The sequence below is a fragment of the Salmo salar genome, chromosome ssa07 (assembly GCF_905237065.1).
Source record: "Salmo salar chromosome ssa07, Ssal_v3.1, whole genome shotgun sequence".
NCBI lineage: Eukaryota > Metazoa > Chordata > Actinopteri > Salmoniformes > Salmonidae > Salmo > Salmo salar.
In genome coordinates, this window is record NC_059448.1 from 41,987,851 (window position 1) to 42,010,451 (window position 22,601).

Sequence of the window (22,601 nt, forward strand, 5' to 3'; positions counted from 1 at the left end):
GGCCTTTTGGAAGCATCGAGGCAGCAACATATTTGACCCTTTATGCACACACACATTCACGTGCACGTGTAGTAATTTTAAGAAATAGTTTCCTTTCTTCAGAGCCCTCACTGACACTACGCCCAGCTCTTAGAGACGAATGGATCAAAGATGGCCGCCGCTGGCATTCAATGTGCCTGTTTGTGTGATCTCAGCCCTTGTTGGGCTGATAGGGGCTCTTAAAAAGCTACAGAAGGCTCTTACATGGTCGTGCTGCATGGATGTGTGTACAGCACTGTGGGGAGGAACTAGTCTACAGAAGGCTCCGTAATACTACCGTAATTAGTCTGAGGGCCATCCAAGCCAAAGCCTTATCTGTGGATATCAAAGGAGACTGAGAGAGAGTTTCAGATGTTTAGTTCCTCTCTCTCTCTTCTACGCTCTCTCGGTCTTCCTCCCCCTCTCTCTTTTTCTCCCCCATCTCTAACTGATGACAGTTCCCTCTCCTCAAGTGCCGAGGGCCAATCTGCCTCTGAGGAATTGAAATGTGCTGCCAGTGGCAGTTTTACCACCGTTATATTTTTATTTTATTTAATTAAAGTGATCATGAACAATCTACCATGTGGTTACTGGTGTAGAAATATAGCAATCCTTTATATCTGAATCAAATCCTCCCATCTGCCATTATACTGTATATCCTGTTTTTTGCCAGAAAGACTGTTTGTTTATTTTGCAGGAATGGCATTGCTAGGCTTTTCGTGGGCAAGATAATGATAAAGATAAACTGAAGGGAAGGGAAATGTTTATATGGAATGTGGCTGGCTGTTTGTGGCTGGTTATTTTGGGGTGGTGGAAACGTCAGGCAGGCTGGCAGAGTTTGCCCCTAGAGGTTTGAGAGCTGGCACTTCTCCCTATTGTACACTACACTGAACTCTACAGCTGTTTTCTCACTCTCTTCTTTATCTCTCTCTTTCTCTTTCACTCACTCTCCTTTGTTCTCCCTACGTCTATCCCTCTCTTTGACATTGTCATCCACACACTCCCTCATTCTGGTCTCCTTTTGCTCTGTGCTCGTCCTCTAAGGCTCTCTCGCTCGCTCGCTCCCTCCCTCCCTCTTTCTTTTTATTCACATTCCATCTGCCATTTCACTTGCGTGCTCTCTGTATTTCTCAGTCCAACAATTCCACCTTCCCTCTTCAGTGTTCTCATCCTCCTGGCAGGCTCTCTCCTTTCTCCTCACTCTGTCTTTCGACAGGAGGCTGGGGTCAGTCAGGCTGTACTCTACTGCAGCTGGCTTCTACCCCTGTGGAAATAAACATTTGGATGAACCTACATGAACTTTTTATATAAACCCTACATGAACCTACTGAACCCAGATGACTCTTCTAGAGGAACACCTGGCCACCTGAATACACTCAGCTTGGTGGACACTGAGTCAGCTCGGACCAGTCACCAGTCATCATCGTCATCGTTTTCGTCACCTTGTTATTGCACTGCTACCATGAAAACAGCTGTTAGTACTGCCCTCATTCAATTACTGAATTATAAGTTGCTCCTGACCTCAAAACATAATTAGGACAGGTAGCGAATAGCTGTCCTAATACAGTTTTCCCCACAGGTCAGTTTGTTTCCCCCTTTCATCAGGTACCACTTCCAGGATGGGTAGATGTTTTCTGTCTATCTCCTGCTTTATGTTCACTCCCCAGTGCACCACTGACATAAACACAGGACTGCCTGTGTGTGTGTCTCACACTCCAGTGATGTTGCCCTGCAGTGCTAAACCCCTCCTGGAGTGTCTTTACTTTTATTTATATCCGTTTATCACTCCTGAAACAGCCTGTACCGCCCCTCGCACGGTGATACAGCCGCCAGCATTCACTCACACCCCCTGCACAGCATGCTGGGAAATCCTAATCCCAGTTGCATATACCTGCCATCTGGGGCAAGATGCAAGAGTCACATGCCTGTCATTATGCAAAATAGTCCCGTAACTTTGTTTATAAGGGAGGAATCGGTGTCTGAAACTGTAAACTGAAATTGTCTGAAACTGTGTGCTGCCACCATCATGAATTACAATGGTGTAGCTGTGGCGCTATGGAGTGTCAACTTAAAGGTTTCTCTGTTCTGTATCTCCCTTTAAAGTAGGGCTGGAATTGCCAGGGGCCTCACGATACAATATTATCACATTAACTTAGGTGCCAATACGATATGTATTGTGATTCAATACTGTGATTTTTTTTTGTTTTAAACCTATTGCTCACCATGTCTGCTGCAGAGAGCCTTGAGAAAACAAGTTTTGATCAGTCATGGAAATAAAAGTGCTGAAAATTGAATTGGGAAAGGGGGATACCTAGTCAGATGGACAATTGCATGCCTTCAGCTGAAATGTGTCTTCTGCATTTAACCCAACCCCTCTGAATCAGAGAGGTGCAGGGGGGGCTTCCATAATCAACATCCACGTCTTCGGCGCCCAGGGAACAGTGGGTTAACTGCCTTGCTCAGGAGCAGAACGACTGATTTTTACCTTATCTGTTCGCTCCCTATTTAAAAAGAAAATGGAGAACAAGCTAGTTTTGGTGCAGCTACAGCAAACTAGCGCAAAATAATATTGTGACGTTGTCAAAACGATACGATATATCGTCAAAAATAATATACAGATTTGTAACTGTATCGATTTTTTTTTTTTTTTTCCAATACTTTAAAGCTCCATCTTTCTCTCCCTTCCCTCCCCTCTCTCTCCTAAACAAGCAGGGCCGATGATGCCGTTGTGTCATGGGGGAAGAATGTTGGACAGGTTCCACAGTGGTGAACCCAGCTTAGCAGGGATAAAAGATCTGTTGCAGAAGCTTTTCCCCCCCCTCCTAAATCCCACATCACAAACATGTGTGTGCTATATTTTCCCCTCTGTTTTGTTCAGATCCATCAGTTATTACAGGGTGTAGAAATGCGTCTTATGTTGATTAATGAGTTGTTCTTTCCTTTGTTTTGTGATGATTGTTATACCTATAGTGTAAACAGTGTTTATTAAGCTGCACCTGTACTCACTCCCTTCCTCAGCTACACTTCCACATTTAGCATAGGGATCAGCAACACCTTCTAATTGACCTGTCATAGGATCACGTTACAGTGAGTCATTAAGCTGGGATAACTCAACCTGGCTCAACGAAGGACCCCTGGGAGAGTGGTGCATGTGCCTGAATAAAAATTTGTCATCCACACACCACCTCCTTTCCCCCTTCCTTTCTTTTCTCTTGCCTTCTCCTCACCCTCCTCCCACTAACCCAGGCTCGCATTTCTCTTTCCCTCTATTTTACCCCTGTCCTCCCTCCCTCCCTCTCTTCTCTCCCCCTCATGGAGAGAGGGGACAAAGCAGTGGCTGAGAGAATGACAGAGTGGTGACAGCACCGTACTCAGGCCAATAGAGTGCTGAATAGGGCCATCAGAGCCAGGCTAATCTGGGCTGTGACACATGACCATTGTGACAACACACACACACACACACACACAACACACACACACACACACTGCCACTGACAAACAAGCAAGCAGAAAGCAGATGTACACTCACACCAACGTATTTATGCACACACTGTTCTTCTGTCTCACACTCTCCCACACACACATCCGGCCCTGCACATCAAGACCCCTCATGTAAAGATCATGTATGATAATTAAGAGACTACAAGGTGGCGACCCTCCCCCTACCTGTTTATCTTGTTGCCAGGAAACAGATGTGGTGCTGCTCTATTGCTGGTTTCACATTAACACTGCCAGTCTTGGATGGGTGGGTCCAGCACTGTAGCACTGCCAGTCTTGGATGGGTGGGTCCAGCACTGTAGCACTGCCAGTCTTGGATGGGTGGGTCCAGCACTGTAGCACTGCCAGTCTTCGATAGGTGGGTCCAGCACTGTAGCACTGTCAGTCTTGGATGGGTGGGTCCAGCACTGTAGCACTACCAGTCTTGGATGGGTGGGTCCAGCACTGTAGCACTACCAGTCTTGGATGGGTGGGTCCAGCACTGTAGCAATTCCAGACTTGGATGGGTGGGTCCAGCACTGTAGCACTGCCAGTCTTGGATGGGTGGGTCCAGCACTGTAGCACTACCAGTCTTGGTTGGGTGGGTGGGGCACTGTAGCACTGTCAGTCTTGGATGGGTGGGTCCAGCACTGTAGCACTGCCAGTCTTGGTTGGGTGGGTCCAGCACTGTCGCACTGCCAGCCTTGGTTGGGTGGGTCCAGCACTGGTGCACTGTCAGTCTTGGATGGGTGGGTCCAGCACTGTAGCACTGCCAGTCTTGGTTGGGTGGGTCCAGCACTGTCGCACTGCCAGCCTTGGTTGGGTGGGTCCGGCACTGGTGCACTGTCAGTCTTGGATGGGTGGGTCCAGCACTGTAGCACTGCCAGTCTTGGATGGGTGGGTCCAGCACTGTCGCACTGCCAGCCTTGGTTGGGTGGGTCCAGCACTGTCGCACTGCCAGTCTTGGTTGGGTGGGTCCAGCACTGTAGCACTACCCGTCTTGGATGGGTGGGTCCAGCACTGTGGCACTGCCAGTCTTGGATGGGTGGGTGGGGCACTGTAGCACTGCCAGTCTTGGTTGGGTGGGTCCAGCACTGTAGCACTGCCAGTCTTGGATGGGTGGGTGGGGCACTGTAGCACTGCCAGTCTTGGTTGGGTGGGTCCAGCACTGTAGCACTGCCAGTCTTGGTTGGGTGGGTCCAGCACTGTAGCACTGCCAGTCTTGGATGGGTGGGTCCAGCACTGTAGCACTGCCAGTCTTGGATGGGTGGGTCCAGCACTGTAGCACTGCCAGTCTTGGATGGGTGGGTCCAGCACTGTAGCACTGCCAGTCTTGGATGGGTGGGTCCAGCACTGTAGCACTGCCAGTCTTGGATGGGTGGGTCCAGCACTGTAGCACTGCCAGTCTTGGTTGGGTGGGTCCAGCACTGTCTGTCTTGGATGGGTGGGTTCAGCACTGTCGCACTGCCAGTCTTGGTTGGGTGGGTCCAGCACTGTAGCACTGCCAGTCTTGGATGGGTGGGTGGGGCACTGTAGCACTGCCAGTCTTGGTTGGGTGGGTCCAGCACTGTAGCACTGCCAATCTTGGATGGGTGGGTGGGGCACTGTAGCACTGCCAGTCTTGGATGGGTGGGTGGGGCACTGTAGCACTGCCAGTCTTGGATGGGTGGGTCCAGCACTGTAGCACTGCCAGTCTTGGATGGGTGGGTCCAGCACTGTAGCACTGCCAGTCTTGGATGGGTGGGTGGGGCACTGTAGCACTGCCAGTCTTGGTTGGGTGGGTGGGGCACTGTAGCACTGTCAGTCTTGAATGGGTGGGTCCAGCACTGTAGCACTGCCAGTCTTGGATGGGTGGGTCCAGCACTGTCGCACTGCCAGTCTTGGATGGGTGGGTCCAGCACTGCCAGTCTTGGTTGGGTGGGTCCAGCACTGTCAGTCTTGGATGGGTGGGTCCAGCACTGGTGCACTGCCAGCCTTGGATGGGTGGGTCCAGCACTGTCGCACTGTCAGTCTTGGATGGGTGGGTCCAGCACTGTCGCACTGTCAGTCTTGGATGGGTGGGTCCAGCACTGTCGCACTGCCAGCCTTGGATGGGTGGGTCCAGCACTGTCACACTGTCAGTCTTGGATGGGTGGGTCCAGCACTGTAGCACTGTCAGCCTTGGATGGGTGGGTCCAGCACTGGTGCACTGCCAGCCTTGGATGGGTGGGTCCAGCACTGTTGCACTGCCAGCCTTGGATGGGTGGGTTCAGCACTGTTGTACTGCCAGCCTTGGATGGGTGGGTCCAGCACTGTTGTACTGCCAGCCTTGGATGGGTGGGTTCAGCACTGGTGCACTGCCAGCCTTGGATGGGTGGGTCCAGCACTGTCGCACTGCCAGTCTTGGATGGGTGGGTCCAGCACTGTTGTACTGCCAGTCTTGGATGGGTGGGTCCAGCACTGTTGTACTGCCAGTCTTGGTTGAGTGTGTCCAGCGCTGTGGGTGGTGTGGTTGCAGGTTATGGGGGAAGAGTTGTGTGTGTGTGTGTGTGCATTGTACATGATCGTGTATGAGAAAGTGTGGCTTCATTCGCCTGTCTTTGTATCTCTGTATATATGTGTGTGTGTGTGACTGTGTGTACATGAGTGTGTGTGTGTGTGTGTGTGTGTGTGTATCCTGACTAGGCCCAGTGCCCAGCCTGAACAGGTGCTGGTCTGGTGCATACTGGAATGTGTTCAGAAGCCCAATGGGCCAATGGGAACAGGGCCAGCACTGCAGGAGGCAGCACAGCTAACTTTTAACACTGAGCTACTGTTCCTAGCTGGGGCAGGAAAATGTTAGCCAAATCATGAAATGTTACTAGCTATAATAATACCATTTTATTAGTCTTGCAATTGTATTAAGCTTTAAGTCATGATTTAAGACTATCTTTTTCATTTTACAACCTGTACATTTCTCATATTTTTTCATCAGATTTCTTTGTTCCTACTTTGTCATTTCACAGGCTTCATTCACTGAGGATAGTGGCATAATGTATTCAGGAGACACTCCGCTATGGAGATGCTTTTAGAAGTTAAAGTCAAGAAGCCAATGGGATTGTCTGTCATGATGGGCCCTACTGCAGAATGTCACATCTATCCATTCATAGTGCAGGCTCCCATCTCTGTCAGGGCTGGGTGACGATCGGGACAGACTGTTGTCAACCACCCACAAAGCAACTCTGTCTGCTACGATCCCACAGAGCTGATTCAACCCGATGACACACGCATGCATGCATATACAGACATGCGCACACACACACACACACACACACACACACAGAGACAGACACACACACACACACTATGGCTACAGCCACACAGAGACAGACAGACAGACACACACACACACACACACACTGGCTACTGCCACATCTAACAGACGCCAACTCTGTCATGGCAACAAAGCCTCTCAATCATTCTCTGTGGCTGCCATCCCCAGCTGCATGTATTGTCTACTATAGTCTCCCTCAGTATAGCACATATGAACACCCTGCAGCCCAGCCTGCTGAATACAACACATCCCCGTCTGGAGCGTGTGTGTGACTTTCTGATTGTATAGATGAGCTTACTGCTGCTGTAAATGGCCAGTGTTTCCTAATGAGGGAGAACACGTGTGTGTGTGTGTGTGTGTGTGTGTGTGTGTGTGTGTGTGTGTGTGTGTGTGGCTTTAATTTTTTATGGATGGAAATAATTACAGCAAATTATGTGTCATGGAGGGACAATGTAGGAGGGAGAGGTTGGGAGATAGAGGGAAGGAATATAGTGGGAGAGAGAGAGAGAGGTAGGTAGGAAAGAGAAGGAATGAGAGAGGGTGTTGGGGAGAGAATGGCTTTTGCTGCCTTTGATAGGCCATGAAATGAATGAGCACATTGGATAGAGTTCCATGACTTCGTACCTGTCAATGGAATTCAGCTCATCACAATCACCGGTAGATAGATGTGAAAATGACACTTTCAGAAGTGCCTGAATAAAGGAGGCTACTTGTCTTGTTTTAAAGGTGTTGTCTCTTATGAGTGTTGTGAGAGTGTTTGAGATGGTAACCTGTGTGTGCTCCTCTGCACTACTCCATTCAAATCCTTGATCTGTTATCGGCTCACGTTCTGTCTGTCAGGTGTTCTGGTCTGGCTTGGACTAGGGCTATCGCGGTGACCGTATTAAGTCATGACCGCAGTCAAATTCCCTTTGACCGTTGGTCACGGTAATCCCAATCCAAAACTGCGCAAATGAACGGCGCTGATGGGTAGCCTACCAAACTGGCTAACGGCCCTCGTTAATGGCCTGGTACCAAGCGCTCTAGTGTCCCTATAATTACTCTCTAAACACTTCATGATTTGAATTTGAATAATCTGAATGAGGACAAATGGTGATGGGAGTTAGAGGTCCTGTTTCAAAAGGCAAAGAGCGAGCAGCTGTTAGGGTGTAGAGGCCCTGTGTGTGTGTGTGTGTGTGCGTGCGTGCGTGCGTGCGTGCGAAACACACAGGATGGAGGGAGGCGACCGCAACTAATGTTGACTCGCGCTAGACTAACTTCTTGCTCGTTATTTGTCATCCCATCTGATTACAGAGTACTACCTGTCTTGACTGAATCAAACCCGACAGAAGCTAGCTAACTAACCAACCTACCTGTTGGCTTTTGGTCGTTGTAGCCTTTCAATCTCATTTCACTTTTAATTCTGTCATTTTAATTCCATTTTCCATTGATTAAACTATCTCCTAACCTTCTTGCTACACAAGCAGAGCAGCAGTGGAATTGTCTCTCTCTCTCCGCTGGAAGCGCAACCATCAGAGCGCATGCCATCATTAGTGACGTATTAGTCACATCATGCAGTACTTATGTTTTTCCTAGTGATTTCCTAGGTCGGACTGCGTTGACCACGGTCTGTCATTGCCCAAAATATCAAATATCGTACACACACACACACACACACACACACACACACACACACACACACACACACACACACACACACACACAGAGAGAGAGTAGAAGGCTTGGTTTTGGCTTGTGTTGACTGATCAGAGCTCAAATGGATGTAAGATTTCAATATATTATATCCCATGTCTCTTTTTTGTGCTCCTGAATTATACCTCCGTGCATCTCTGTTACACATTCCAGTGTAGTAGATTATCATGATTGTATTTTATAATACATGCACAGCTCCCCCTGTTGTGTGCTATACAGAGACAAAGCACAGGCTGACTTCAGGAATGTTGTGGAACATCCACTGTCTTTATCTGCTCCCTTTGACCCCCCCCCACCTCTGAACTTTAGTCGACCTGTCAGCAGGGGGACCACTATGATGAATCTCGTGTTTTTTCCCTTCTTATCGCTCTGTGTCAAAGGTCATATTGTCTCTTATTGTCCTTCCCCTTTCCGTGTGTGTGTGTGTGTGTGTGTGTGTGTGTGTGTGTGTGTGTGTGTGTGTGCGTGTTGCGCGTGTGTGTGCGTGCACTTCATTAAACAGTAGCAATCTTCCTCCTCAGCTGGTTGCTCTTTGAGGTAGCAGGTTCCAACAGACACACACACACACACACGCATACACTTTTACGGTTATTGTGATGTAATGTGATGTAATGGTCTCCCAGCCAAAATGGACCATAGTGAGCTCTGATGAACACTGCCCAACCCTGGATCAGAGCGGTTGATGAGCTGCCTGACAGTAAATAGATGGACAGCTATAGTCTGCCAACCACTACAGTATAATAGCCAGTAAGAGACTGGGGGATGGAGGGAGATGGGGTGTGTTATCTTAGGGTGTATATAAAGCAGATATGAATTGGGATTGGATTGTATTGAGGTCACCCATGCTCATGCGAGGTTACTCATCATGCGAGGTTAGCGTGCTGAACTAGCTTCACTTCATGTCCCAAGCGTCACTCTCTCTATGAGCAATAGGAGCACAGAAAGAGAGAGAAATGTAACTTTCAGTGGCTCCGTGTGACATGAAGGTTTAGTGGAAACAACAACAGGGAAAACACTGGTGAACAGGTGTGTGATTCAGGTGCCTGAGAGAGCGGAAGAACAAAGGGGCGCGCGAGAGAGAAAGAACAAGAAATTGTGTGTGAGAGAGAACAAGAGACAGAGAGAGGGAGGGAATGAGAGAGAGGGAGGGAATGAAAGAGAGGGAGGGAATGAAAGAGAGGGAGGGAATGAGAGAGAGAGGGAGGGAATGAGAGAGAGAGAGGGAGGGAATGAGAGAGAGAGAGGGAGGGAATGAGAGAGAGAGAGGGAGGGAATGAGAGAGAGAGGGAGGGAATGAGAGAGAGAGAGGGAGGGAATGAGAGAGAGAGAGAGGGAGGGAATGAGAGAGAGAGAGAGGGAGGGAATGAGAGAGAGAGAGAGGGAGGGAATGAGAGGGAGGGAATGAGAGAGAGAGAGGGAGGGAATGAGAGAGAGAGAGGGAGGGAATGAGAGAGAGAGGGAGGGAATGAGAGAGAGAGAGGGAGGGAATGAGAGAGAGAGAGGGAGGGAATGAGAGAGAGAGAGGGAGGGAATGAGAGAGAGAGAGGGAGGGAATGAGAGAGAGAGAGGGAGGGAGGGAATGAGAGAGAGAGAGGGATGGAGGGAATGAGAGAGAGAGAGGGAGGGAGGGAATGAGAGAGAGAGAGAGGGAGGGAATGAGAGAGAGAGAGAGAGGGAGGGAATGAGAGAGAGAGAGAGGGGGAGGGAATGAGAGAGAGAGAGAGAGGGAGGGAATGAGAGAGAGAGAGAGAGGGAGGGAATGAGAGAGAGAGAGAGAGGGAGGGAATGAGAGAGAGAGAGAGAGGGAGGGAATGAGAGAGAGAGAGAGGGAGGGAATGAGAGAGAGAGAGAGGGAGGGAATGAGAGAGAGAGAGAGGGAGGGAATGAGAGAGAGAGAGAGGGAGGGAATGAGAGAGAGGGGGAGGGAATGAGAGAGAGGGAGGGAATGAGAATGAGAGAGGGAGAGAGGGGGAGAGAGAGAGGGAGGGAATGAGAGAGAGAGAGAGAGGGAGGGAATGAGAGAGAGAGAGAGAGAGGGAGGGAATGAGAGAGAGAGAGGGAGGGAATGAGAGAGAGAGAGAGGGAGGGAATGAGAGAGAGAGAGAGGGAGGGAATGAGAGAGAGAGAGAGGGAGGGAATGAGAGAGAGAGAGAGAGGGAGGGAATGAGAGAGAGAGAGAGAGGGAATGAGAGAGAGAGAGAGAGGGAATGAGAGAGAGAGAGAGAGAGGAGGGAATGAGAGAGAGAGAGAGGGAGGGAATGAGAGAGAGAGAGAGGGAGGGAATGAGAGAGAGAGAGAGGGAGGGAATGAGAGAGAGAGAGAGGGAGGGAATGAGAGAGAGAGAGAGGGAGGGAATGAGAGAGAGAGAGAGGGAGGGAATGAGAGAGAGGGGGAGGGAATGAGAGAGAGGGAGGGAATGAGAATGAGAGAGGGAGAGAGGGGGAGAGGGAGAATGGGAGAATGAGAGAGAGAGGGAGAATGAGAGAGAGAGAGAGAGAATGAGAGAGGGAGAATGAGAGAGAGAGAGGGAGAATGAGAGAGAGAGAGAATGAAAGAAAGGGAAATAAAGAGTGCAATATAGAAACCCAAATCAAATGTTATTGGTCGCATACACAGTTTTGCTGATGTTATGGCAGGTGCGCATTTTATGTCTCTAGCTCCAACAGTGCAGCAATATCTAGCAATACAACTATACACACACAATCCCAAAGTATAAAAACAACCAGAAATTAAGACATCACACACAAGCTGTGGCCTCCTCTCATTTAAAAAAAAATAAACATTTATTTTTTGAATGAGCAGACCGTTTGGCAGTGTGCTGGGAGGGTTTTCCTCACAGAGGTAATATAGCCTTGGCCTTTTACTGTGTATCTAGACTGCTGCTCTTCACTTTTAATGGGACTGCTCTGGTGGGGCTAAATGCTTTCCCTGTTCTAGGGGTTCACATGGCAACCAGACACTGTCTGGACTACGGGGGATGAGAGGGGATGCTCTCCTCCCTCTGACTTTGAGTCTTCCCTGTGGCTCAGTTGGTAGAGCCTGGTGTTTGCAACGCCAGGGTTGTGGGTTCGATTCTCACGGGGGGCCAGTACGGGGGGGGAAAAAATGTATGAAATATATGCATTCACTACTGTAAGTCGCTCTGGATAAGAGCGTCTGCTAAATGACTAAAATGTAAAAAAATGAAGAGGAAAATGAAGAGGGAATTAAACAGTGAACACATGTAGTTGATGTGAAGTTGAATAAGCGTAGCTGCTATTTTGAAATAAAATAAGCTCTTCATTCCAATGAGTAAGTGTACGTGCGAGTGATGGCAGGTTGAGTGTGATTATGGGATTGTTTGTGTTATTGCTTCAGTCACAGACGGACAGGTTTCTGAGGCTTTCTCCTCAGTTTATCCATTTGTGTTTGTCTGCGTGTGTGTCTATTGTCAGTGTAGTGGACGACTGAGCTGTTATCTGGTCTTTGAGTCCAAATGAATCTGCATGCTGTGTTTTAATCCTTTTAGCTGTGGTCACGGTTCCACTTCTCACGTGAAGCAACAGGGGACACATGTTTGTACATGTGTGTGCTAGGGCTGTCCCGACTCAAAACAAATCTTGGTCGACCAAAAGTCGTCTGTTCTTTTGACCAATCGATTGGTTGACATGTTTTTAATCAAATCAACTATATGCAAGCCTTAACCTGACCCAACTATTCTCCTCCTGCTCCTAATGGCTGGTATTAGGCTACACAAGGAGTTGGCAACATTTCTCATGTCGAATGCTAATTTAGATATTACCATTTCTACCTATCTGCATGCCAGTTATGGTTTTCATATGCATATTTTAATGAAACAGTTTCATTTAATTTATTACAATGTTTTCATATCTCAAAATCATTGTCATGTGGTTTTATAAAAAATTTAATCCAAATCTAAATGAAAATGATACAAACCTAAATAGTAACTTCTATTGCCATTGGCAACAATGTAAAATAGCCTACCTGAAGCCAACAAATAAAAACATTGCAGCCTGCAGGTAGAAAATATCCTGATTAAAAATGAATATGCTATAAATCGCGCGCTGAGTGGTAATCGAAAGGGAGAGAGCTGGGAATATTTTTCAAATAGATTGAGGAACTATTGTAATTGTCAATGGATGTAAAAACAGACTTAGTTTGCTCGCTGTTTGAGGTGAAGAAAACATTACTTCGAGAAGCTCCACGGGTCGTTAGTGGTGGTACCAATCAGAAAAACGATCAGATCCCCAAATGAGAACATCTCTATGCCTATATTTGCGCGCAGGCCAGGTAGCCTATAGCTCTACTTCTATGCGTGCGCATCCTTACTCAACGTTGACAGGAGCGCTCCAAACAAGACAATGACTAAATGATCAAAACTCGTAAATGGAATGAAATAAACCAAGTGTAGCATTGTTTGCAGAATACACAACCTATGTGTCCACTCCGACAATGAGAACGCGTAGACTGGAATAATAATATTGAATGCGTTAAAATAAATTACCGTAACCAAAGTAACAAACGTTGTAGATTAGAAATGACATGTAATTTAATAAATGTATGACTGGTGATATATGTAATGGGGGAATTGATATACACCGACAATCAAATGCAAACAATTCACACAAGGAAGTTGTGAAACAGTGAATGTTTGACACATTGGCAGGAGAGAGCGCATTCTGGAGAGAGAAGTGCATTGTGCATCAATCCGACGTCTGCATTGGCCATGCAGCATTTAGGGTGATTATGGCCTCAGCAGAAGTCAGGCGTTCATACTTCTGGCGCTTTGCAGAGCTGTTGTCAAGGACGTGAGTTTGTGTTTATACAGGATGTACCGCCCCCACCTACTGTCAACAAATCATGTCAATGTGAGAGCCCTCCACATTGTTACAACATTTTGGAGGCGCATGGCGATGAGCTTGATTTGGCCTCTGCATGCCTCTGTAGGCTCCGCATTTACGTCACACCCTCCATATGGCACCTCCTACCACATTTTTCGATCCAACATATTGGCTTTTTCTCAGTCTCCGCAATGGATTAGTTCACTGAGATGGGAGTGTGTATGTGTATATATATATGTGTGTGTGTGTGTGTGTGTGTGTGTGTGTGTGTGTGTGTGTGTGTGTGTGTGTGTGTGTGTGTGTGTGTGTGTGTGTATGTATATATATGTGTTACTGCTCCACTTAAACAATCTCTGTCGACCAACAGCCTAACGACAAAACAATCGACCAGTCGACTAATTGGGATTGTTTTTCATTGAGCCTGGTCTCCCAGTAGAATCCCAATAGGACCCCGTAACCCATTCCAGCCCAATGGGTAATCAGCTTAATACGGCTGCCTAGTATTCCTCATATCATTACAATCACTCACAACTAGCTTTGTATTGGGGACAACAGATCAATTTTGTGTGTGCACGTTTCTGCAAGTTTGTATCCATGTGAGCGTGCATCTCTGTCTGTGTATATGTGTGTACGTTTGTGTGAGTGTGCATGCATGAGCCCTGCCCCATGTAACACCACACAGTGTGGTGCTGACTGACACACAGTGGCCTGGCAAACACACACCTGAAGGTCACCATCAGTTACAGACAGCACTCCCCTTTGTGTGTGTGTGTGTGTGTGTGTGTGTGTGTGTGTGGGGTGCTGGTGGTGAGATGAATTGCCGTGTGAAAGGGGCGATAAGAGAGAGCAGCCTTGTACCTCCACTGGTCTACACACTGCATCTGTAATGGAGAGACTGTCCTGGACAGAGAGAGAAAGATGGACTGAGAGCAGAGAGAAAGATGGAGTGCTAGAGCAGAGAGAGAGAAAGATGGAGTGCTAGAGCAGAGAGAGAGAAATATGGAGTGATAGAGCAGAGAGAGGGGAAAGGTGGAGTGATGGAGATAGCGAGATAAGGCAGTGGTTGGCATTGTGCCTCTCTTGTTGCACAGGATTGTGTGTGTGTGTGTGTGTGTGTGTGTGTGTGTGTGTGTTTTCTCACAGTGTGTGTGTTTCTCACAGTGTGTGGTGTGTGTGTGTGTTTATCACAATGTGTGTGTGTGTGTGTGTGTTTATCTCAGTGTGTAGTGTGTTTCTCACAGTGTGTGTGTGTGTGTGTGTTTCTCACAGCGTGTGTGTGTGTTTCTCACAGTGTGTGTGTGTGTTTCTCACAGTGTGTGTGTGTGTGTGTGTTTCTCACAGTGTGTGTGTGTGTGTGTGTGTGTGTGTGTGTGTGTGTGTGTTTTCTCACAGTGTGTAGTGTATGTTTCTCACAGTGTGTAGTGTATGTTTCTCACAGTGTGTAGTGTGTGTGCGCGCGCGCCCATGAGGACTCTTATCTTCTCTTATCCCAGTTCATCAGCATCATTATATATAAATGATCTTCCAGTTCATTTACAACTGACATATCAAAACAACAGATTTGAAGCTGTATACAAAGCAGATTCATGACAGTTTATTCTGTAAATAGAGACTGGGATAAAGAATGTGTCCACAGCAGAGAAGGACAAGGACATAGATGGGGAGAGGGAGGGAGAGATTGCAGCCTACAAAGTGCTATGGCATTATATAACATAGATACTGAGGTATTCAGTTGGCATGTGTGTGTGTGTGTGTGTGATCTCCATATGAGTGTTGCAGAGTCAGGGTTGGAGTAATGATAGTGACCGCTGTAATGACTTGACAGAGCCCTGTGCTGCTGTCATAAAGCTGTACAACAGGGAGAAGTATGATTCAGAAAGTGATAACCTCAGGGTCTGTCATTACACAGCCCCCCCCCCCCACACACCTGGCCAGTGGACACAATGTGTATTGCTGTGCTATAATATGAGAGAGAGAGAGAGAGAGAGACCATAATGACCCTTCAGTCTCCTGGGCTTGTGTGTTTGTAGAGCTCGGTTTTCAGGGCCGATCCCTTCAGTGAGAGACAACCCACACACACACCGGTGGCTCCGCTCTGATCATTGACCTGGTTAGACATGAGAGACAGTCCGAGGTCTGTGGCTTAGTCAGTCAGTCGTTTGGGAGAGGTTTATTGACTTAGCTAGGGCCTTTAATCTGCAGACCAATGGCTCTGAATGACTCCGCTTGGTATAGGAGAGACTGGGCTGTGCAGTGTGCATGCATGATTTAGGCATGTTTGTGTGAGAGAATGTTTGATAGTGTGCGATTCAAGATGGTGCCGTTTCTGGCGTGAGTGTGTGCACTGAGTTTGTCGGGGCGTGGACTCTAGAAGGTGTCAAAGGCGTTCCACAGGGATGCTGGCCCATGTTGACTAAAATGCTTCCCACAGTTGTGTCAAGTTGGCTGGATGTCCTTTGGGTGGTGGACCATTCTTAATACACACGGGAAACTGTTGAGCATGAAATATCCAGCAGCATTGCAGTTCTTGACAAAAACCGGTGCGCCTGGCACCTACTACCATACCCCGTTCAAAGGCACTTAAATATTTTGTCTTGCCCATTCACCCTCTGAATGGCACACATACACAATCCATGTCTCAATTGTCTCAAAGGTTCAAGAAGGATTTTTAAGCTGTCTCCTCCCCTTCATCTACACTGATTGAATTAACAAGGGACATCAATAAAGGATCATAGCTTTCACCTGGATTCACCTGGTCAGTCTGTCGTGGTATATAACAGGAAATCTACAGGAAACAAAATGTATTGTGGTGTTTGGTTGAAGCTGTGAGTTCTGCTACACAACAGGTCTGGGGTTTGTGCAGGCTGCTTCTGCTTTGACGTTGCCAGGGAATGTCATCCTAATGACATGGTCCAGCCTGCAGCCAGACAGCCTGCTGCTCACTAACTAGCGATAAGCCATAAGCCACTGCACCCTCTGCGCCATCATGTCACACTGTCACTGCAACATGCTAATACATTTACTCTGTCTGTCCCCGATACTCTCACACAGCTGCCTCTCCAGCGTCTCTTCTCCTTCACTACCACTGATACATATAAGATCCGGATAGATTGATAATGTATTGCTTATACCTATCAAATGTTGTCGGATCAGTGGTCGTGAAGGAAAGGAAGCGGTTTGAGACTATTGGGACTTGCCATGTTTTTTTTCCCCATGATGCCATGTTCTGTTTTGATGTGTCCGACTTACGTTTCATGTTCATGCTTGGCTCATTCATCATGCTTTAATCATTGATTCATTTTGCTTTTGTGTGCTTTTTTTGCATTTGTTTTGACATGGGCTTTTTTTGTTTGTTTCCTCTGTCCCTTTTCTGCATGTGCCTCCACCATAGCTTTGTACCAATGGCTAGAGGCTGACCGCCAAGGCAGGGACCCCGATACAGCAGCCGCAGGTAAACTCCACCAACTCAATCCCATGTGGGGGTGTACAGCTCTCTCTCCCTTCAGATACTAACTTGCATAGTGTCCCCTCTCTCCCTTCAGATACTAACTTGTATAGTGTCCCCTCTCTCCCTTCAGATACTAACTTGTATAGTGTCCCCTCTCTCCCTTCAGATACTAACTTGTATAGTGTCACCTCTCTCCCTTCAGATACTAACTTGTATAGTGTCACCTCTCTCCCTTCAGATACTAACTTGTATAGTGTCCCCTCTCTCCCTTCAGATACTAACTTGCATAGTGTCCCCTCTCTCCCTTCAGATACTAACTTACATAGTGTCCCCTCTCTCCCTTCAGATACTAACTTGTATAGTGTCCCCTCTCTCCCTTCAGATATTAACTTGCATAGTGTCCCCTCTCTCCCTTCAGATACTAACTTGCATAGTGTCCCCTCTCTCCCTTCAGATACTAACTTGCATAGTGTCCCCTCTCTCCCTTCAGATACTAACTTGCATAGTGTCCCCTCTCTCCCTTCAGATACTAACTTGCATAGTGTCCCCTCTCTCCCTTCAGATACTAACTTGCATAGTGTCCCCTCTCTCCCTTCAGATACTAACTTGCATAGTGTCCCCTCTCTCCCTTCAGATACTAACTTGTATAGTGTCCCCTCTCTCCCTTCAGATACTAACTTGCATATTATATCCTCTTCCTTCATCACGCCCTCCTCCTATTTAAGACCCTCCTACTCTCCATAGCTATTTTTCCATATATATCTCGCTCTCTCTTCCAGTTGACCCTTCCCCAGTCGTTGTATGTGGGCCAGGTTCTCAGAGCTTGTTATTCTGAATCAGTCACTCTCCTCTGAAGCGGGCTATTTTTACCTTCACCCTCCTCCTCTTTCTCTTATGAAAGAGTTTTACCAGTCTATTTCCCTCTTCTCTCACTGTTGTTTTTGAGAGTGGATGTTTGGCTTTCTCCCTCTCTCTCTCTCTCTCTCTCTCTCTCTCTCTCTCTCTCTCTCTCTCTTTCCCTTATTTCACGTGTGTGTCCTGGTTTAACTTTGAGAGACAGAGTGAGTAAGCGAGATGGAGAGAATGAGTAAGAGAGAGAGAGTGTCATTAGAGAGGAAAGAGGCTTAGGCCCTCTCCTCTCTGTCCTGTCCACTCCTGTTTGTCTCAGCTTAGGGCCTTAAGAGAGTTTAGGCATCCTTCACTTGCCAGTTCAGATCACTGCACCTCCACACAGACACTGAAACCAGGAGCTAGCCCACTGGCACTGCAAGTCACCTAGGCAAGAGATGGCAGGATAGTGTGTGTGTGTGTGTTTCGAGAGCAATGGAGATACAGAGACAATATAAGAGGGCTTAACAGCAGATGAATGTCTTGGCATTGTGTTTACATGCTGAAGACATGCCATCCATTTAGCATTGGATATCTGTAAAGTCTAGTGTTGGAAATTCAAAGATTAACACACACACACAGAGAGAGAGACATCCCTCTGTAGGACTGAGGTTATACAGCTGTAGCCTTTGTTTTTTCTCTAGTCTCTACATGACAGAGTGGGAGAGTGTTCACTAACGCTGCCAAAATGTCAACTTCCATTTGCATTATTCATCTCTTATCGCACGCACACACACACACACACTGATACAATAACACAAATGCCTAAAGCGTTAACCAAATCCCTAGCTCACGTCAGCCATCAGCATCCATCAAAGCAGTGCAGGTTAAGGCTTGTCTAACATCTCTACTTTTCCATCTCCTTACATTAACTCAGCAGTGTGTCCCGATCTCGCCTCATTCCTCCACCACACAGCCCTCACACTCCGGTGTATGTCATTTCCTTGTTTACTAGTATAGGAGAAGAAGATTGCAATGGTAACTGTCCACCAGATTGTCCCACTACTACAGCAAACTAAATCAACAACATGTACATCTTGTGTTGTAAACACTGTAACCTTCCAATCGTTCTTACTGATGGTGATAGTAAGATGAATAGTCTGTCTCTGCAAAACACATTACATTGATCTGAGATAGTTGCATTCACCATGGAGTGATCATTGTGTCACATTTAAAACAATCACTCTGCTCCTCCCTCCATTCTCCTCATCCTTCCACGACCCTCTGACCTCACTCGCATCATCAAAAGGCGCGGAAACGGTCATCATGATCGATATGACCCGGCCCATCTAACGGTCCTTTTCACTTATCTGAAATCAATGGGTGTTGGTCTCCCTTTTGTTGCTGTAGTATTGGAGACCTAGTCTCCCACAGTTAAAGAACTAGTGTGCCTGGATTAGCACTAAGATTTATTTAATGGCCGACTGAGACTTCTCAGTAAACAGAGTTGATTGGAAGCAACAGTCAATAGTTGGACAATCCTGATCATGGCTTGTTAGTTTTGGTATTGAACCCCAACAAAGAGACAATATCTGTAGTAACTAGGTCATCTGATTCCATGCTAGGAAGCTACAGAGAAGTCACACAGTAGTGAAGGAAATGGATAAGACTCGATTGCACACTGCTTAGCTAAACTAAGCTAATGACACGGTCCCAGCTGCTCCTTGCTCAGTGAACCTGATGTTGTAGTCAGTGCAGCTGTCTGACATATGAGCCAACATGGTCCTGCTTATACTCCATTAGACACACTGCTGCCCCATTAAATATACACTGTTACTTGTGTAGCATTGAAGCTTATAGCAGCCTAGCATAAAGGCTGTGGATTAATGATGTAGATGTGTTGTTCATTGCACCGTGCTGTTTTACACATGAGGCTGGCAAAGTGAGGGGAACCAGAACAAGGAAGGCCGGCAAGGGGAAATATTTATTGTTGTGTGTGTGGGAAGGGGGAATGGAAAGCTTCGTAGCACATCTGTTGACAGATAGGAATTCCACCTATGTGATATCCCAGAATGCTGTGCACCATACAGCTGTGCTCATTCTTGTTTTCTTCTTTCTTGTATTCCCTTATGATGATCTTTGATATCCCCCTCTTATGCACATACACACACACTTTGACACACAGCAATATCTTTAGTTAGTCAACTTGGTTGTCCAGAGACTTGACCTCTCTCTCTCTCTCTTTCTCTCTCCCTCTCTAGGGGAGAACTTTGAGCAGAGCCCCTTGAAGAGGACGTTCAAGTCTAAAGTCCTGGCCCACTACCCTGAGAACGTGGAGTGGAACCCCTTCGACCAGGATGCTGTCAACATGGTGGGTGAACCATCGCTGAGCTCTGAGCCAAACTGAGTGGTGAATGGATGGATGGAGGGACCATATTGGAGAAATGAGGGCAGGGTTGGGGGGTAACTGATAACTTATAATCAGTTACATGTAATCTGATTACGGAAAAACTGTAACTATAATCAGTTATGTAACTGGCAAAAAAAAATGTAATCAGATTAGATACTTTTGAAAAACTAGATTACTTATTGGATTACTTTTTAATTCAGAAAGGATGTTTGTGAAAAAAATACATTGATACTTTTCTGTTTTCTCAATGACTTTCAATTCAGCATTGAAAAACAGAACGCGTTTTAGTTTGTTCCATATGAGCAAGTCTGACCACAAGTCAGAGACCACTATGATGACACACTAAATGTGTTTGATGGATCCTTGTTGTCTTCATCTAATGCCTCTTAAGGGGAAAGTAATCCAAAAGTGCAAGTAATCAGATTACATTACTGAGTTTGGGTAACCCAAAAGTTACTTTACTTATTACAATTTTGGACAGGTAACTAGTAACTGTAACGGATTACATTTAGAAAGTAACCTACTTAACCCTGAATGAGGGGAGTAGAAGGACAATAAACAGGCTCTATTCTATCTAATGAGTGGGCAGCAGGGAACCAAACTGGGTTGGAGGAAGGAATGGATGGAGGGACCTTATTGGGGAACAAGGAGGATAAACGGGGGCTATTGACTCTAACAATACCCCAACTAGGCATTGAAAGGCCTTTTAGATTGTTTACAGGGGAAAGAAAGGGCATGCTAGGATTATTCCAACCAATGCTTTAAGAAATAACAACACACACACACACACACACCATTGGAGTAGAGAGGCTCATGATTAAGACACAATGCTGTGCCTTCTCTCGAGGGTATCCTGGGTAATGGGGCAAAGGCACCAAATCCCTTCTGTCTCTATGGATTTACCCAGGGGGGGTTGCAGGCTGCGCTACATGGACTGTGGCTGCTTTTCTGCAGTTTGGGTTTAAATTGAGTTGTTTCGTGTTGACGGGATGAGGGTAGGGGAAGCGTGCCAGGATGGAAAGTAACTTTAGGGGAGGGAATATCTAATAAGACAAAGCTTTGTATTGTCAAATATTTGCATTCATGAGAAAAAAGGAAAAGTTAAGATGGTGATGATGAAATTGAATTTGTGCTTTATTGGATTTTATAAACTGGGTGGTTTGAGCCCTGAATTATGATTTGGCTGAAAGCCATGGTATATCAGACCGTATACCACGGGCATAACAAAACATGTATTTAAAAAAAAAAAAAAGTACCCCCTTTTTTTCTCCCCAATTTCGTGGTATTCAATTGGTAGTTACAGTCTTGTCTCATCGCTGCAACTCCCGTACGGACTCGGGAGAGGCGAAGGTCGAGAGCCATGCGTCCTCCGAAACACAACCCAACCAAGCCGCACTGCTTCTTGACACAATGCACATCCAACCCGGAAGCCAGCCTCACCAATGTGTCGGAGGAAACACCGTACACCTGGCGACCTGGTCAGCGTGCACTGCACCCGGCCCGCCACAGGAGTCGCTAGTGCGCGATAAGACAAGGATATCCCTTCCGGCCAAACCCTCCCTAACCCGGACGACGCTGGGCCAATTGTGCGCCGTCCCATGGGCCTCCCGGTCGCAGCCAGCTGACAGAGCCTGGGCTCAAACCCAGAATCTCTGGTGGCACAGCTAGCACTGAGACCACTGCGCCACCCGAAAGGCCCAAAACATGTATTTTTACTGCTCTAATTACATTGGTAACCAGTTTATAATAACAATAAGTCTCCTCGGGGTTTTGTGATATATGGCCAATATACCGCTACTCAGGGCTGTGTCCAGGCGTTGTGTAGTGCCTAAGAACAGCCCATAGCCGTGGTATATTGGCCATATAACACACCTCCTCAGGCCTTATTGCTTAAATAACCCATACACTGCAGGAAATGATAAACCAGAAGACTACGTTAATCATGTATTGAATCACTCAAGACCTGTCATGGAAGGGAGTGCCAAAGGTCCCGCTGACCTGTCGCTCAATGATCTGGATCCACTGACGTGTTTGTGGTGTCTGTGTATTTGTGTGTGTGGGTCAATGTGTGTGTGTTTGCCTAGCCCAGCATATTGAGCCCCAGTAGAGGTAGCTGACATTGATACCTATCCCTCAAGTCCCTATAGAGGAGGTTCAGGAAGCGCTGGGTGTCGGCTGACCGTTGCCTCTCGTGATGCAAGGTCACTATTTTTCCGTTGGTGCTGGCCATTACGTCACACACTGGCGTCAGAACCGCTGAATTATTAACACCGGGTTCTCCGCTTACGTCGGCATGGAAACGACGGCCCATTGTGCGGTGTGGTCCAAGCAGTTCCAGGTCTGAAATGGAACAAGCAGTTCCAGGTCTGAAGTGCACCTATGAACGCTCCGATGGCAGAACCATTATGAATCTCAGCCCTCTCCCTGCTTGCCTCAACCTAACCCCCTTTATTTATATCTATAGTATCTCCATCCCGCTCACCATCCATATCCCCTTTCCCACTCTCCCTTCATTCCCGTCCTCTCTCATCTCTACTCTCCCTACCCATAGGGGGACCTTAGATTAATCACGCTTCCTGCCCCTTTGGGCCTAGC

The 22,601-nt window shown here is 47.1% G+C and overlaps 1 protein-coding gene across 7 annotated transcripts in view; it reads left to right on the plus strand.

Annotated features, from left to right (window-relative positions):
* Positions 1-22,601, plus strand: part of LOC106609315 (DENN domain-containing protein 5B) — a 78,457-nt gene that overhangs the window by 25,383 nt on the left and 30,473 nt on the right. For 4 of the 7 annotated variants that reach the window (XM_014207992.2, XM_014207993.2, XM_014207994.2 and 1 more), the window contains exons 2-3: positions 16,712-16,771; positions 19,858-19,967. In XM_014207992.2, the coding sequence (XP_014063467.1) occupies positions 16,712-16,771; positions 19,858-19,967 (170 nt within the window). The remainder of the gene's footprint in view (positions 1-16,711; positions 16,772-19,857; positions 19,968-22,601) is intronic. The other 3 variants (XM_014207996.2, XM_014207997.2, XM_045722002.1) reach the window with 1 other exon arrangement.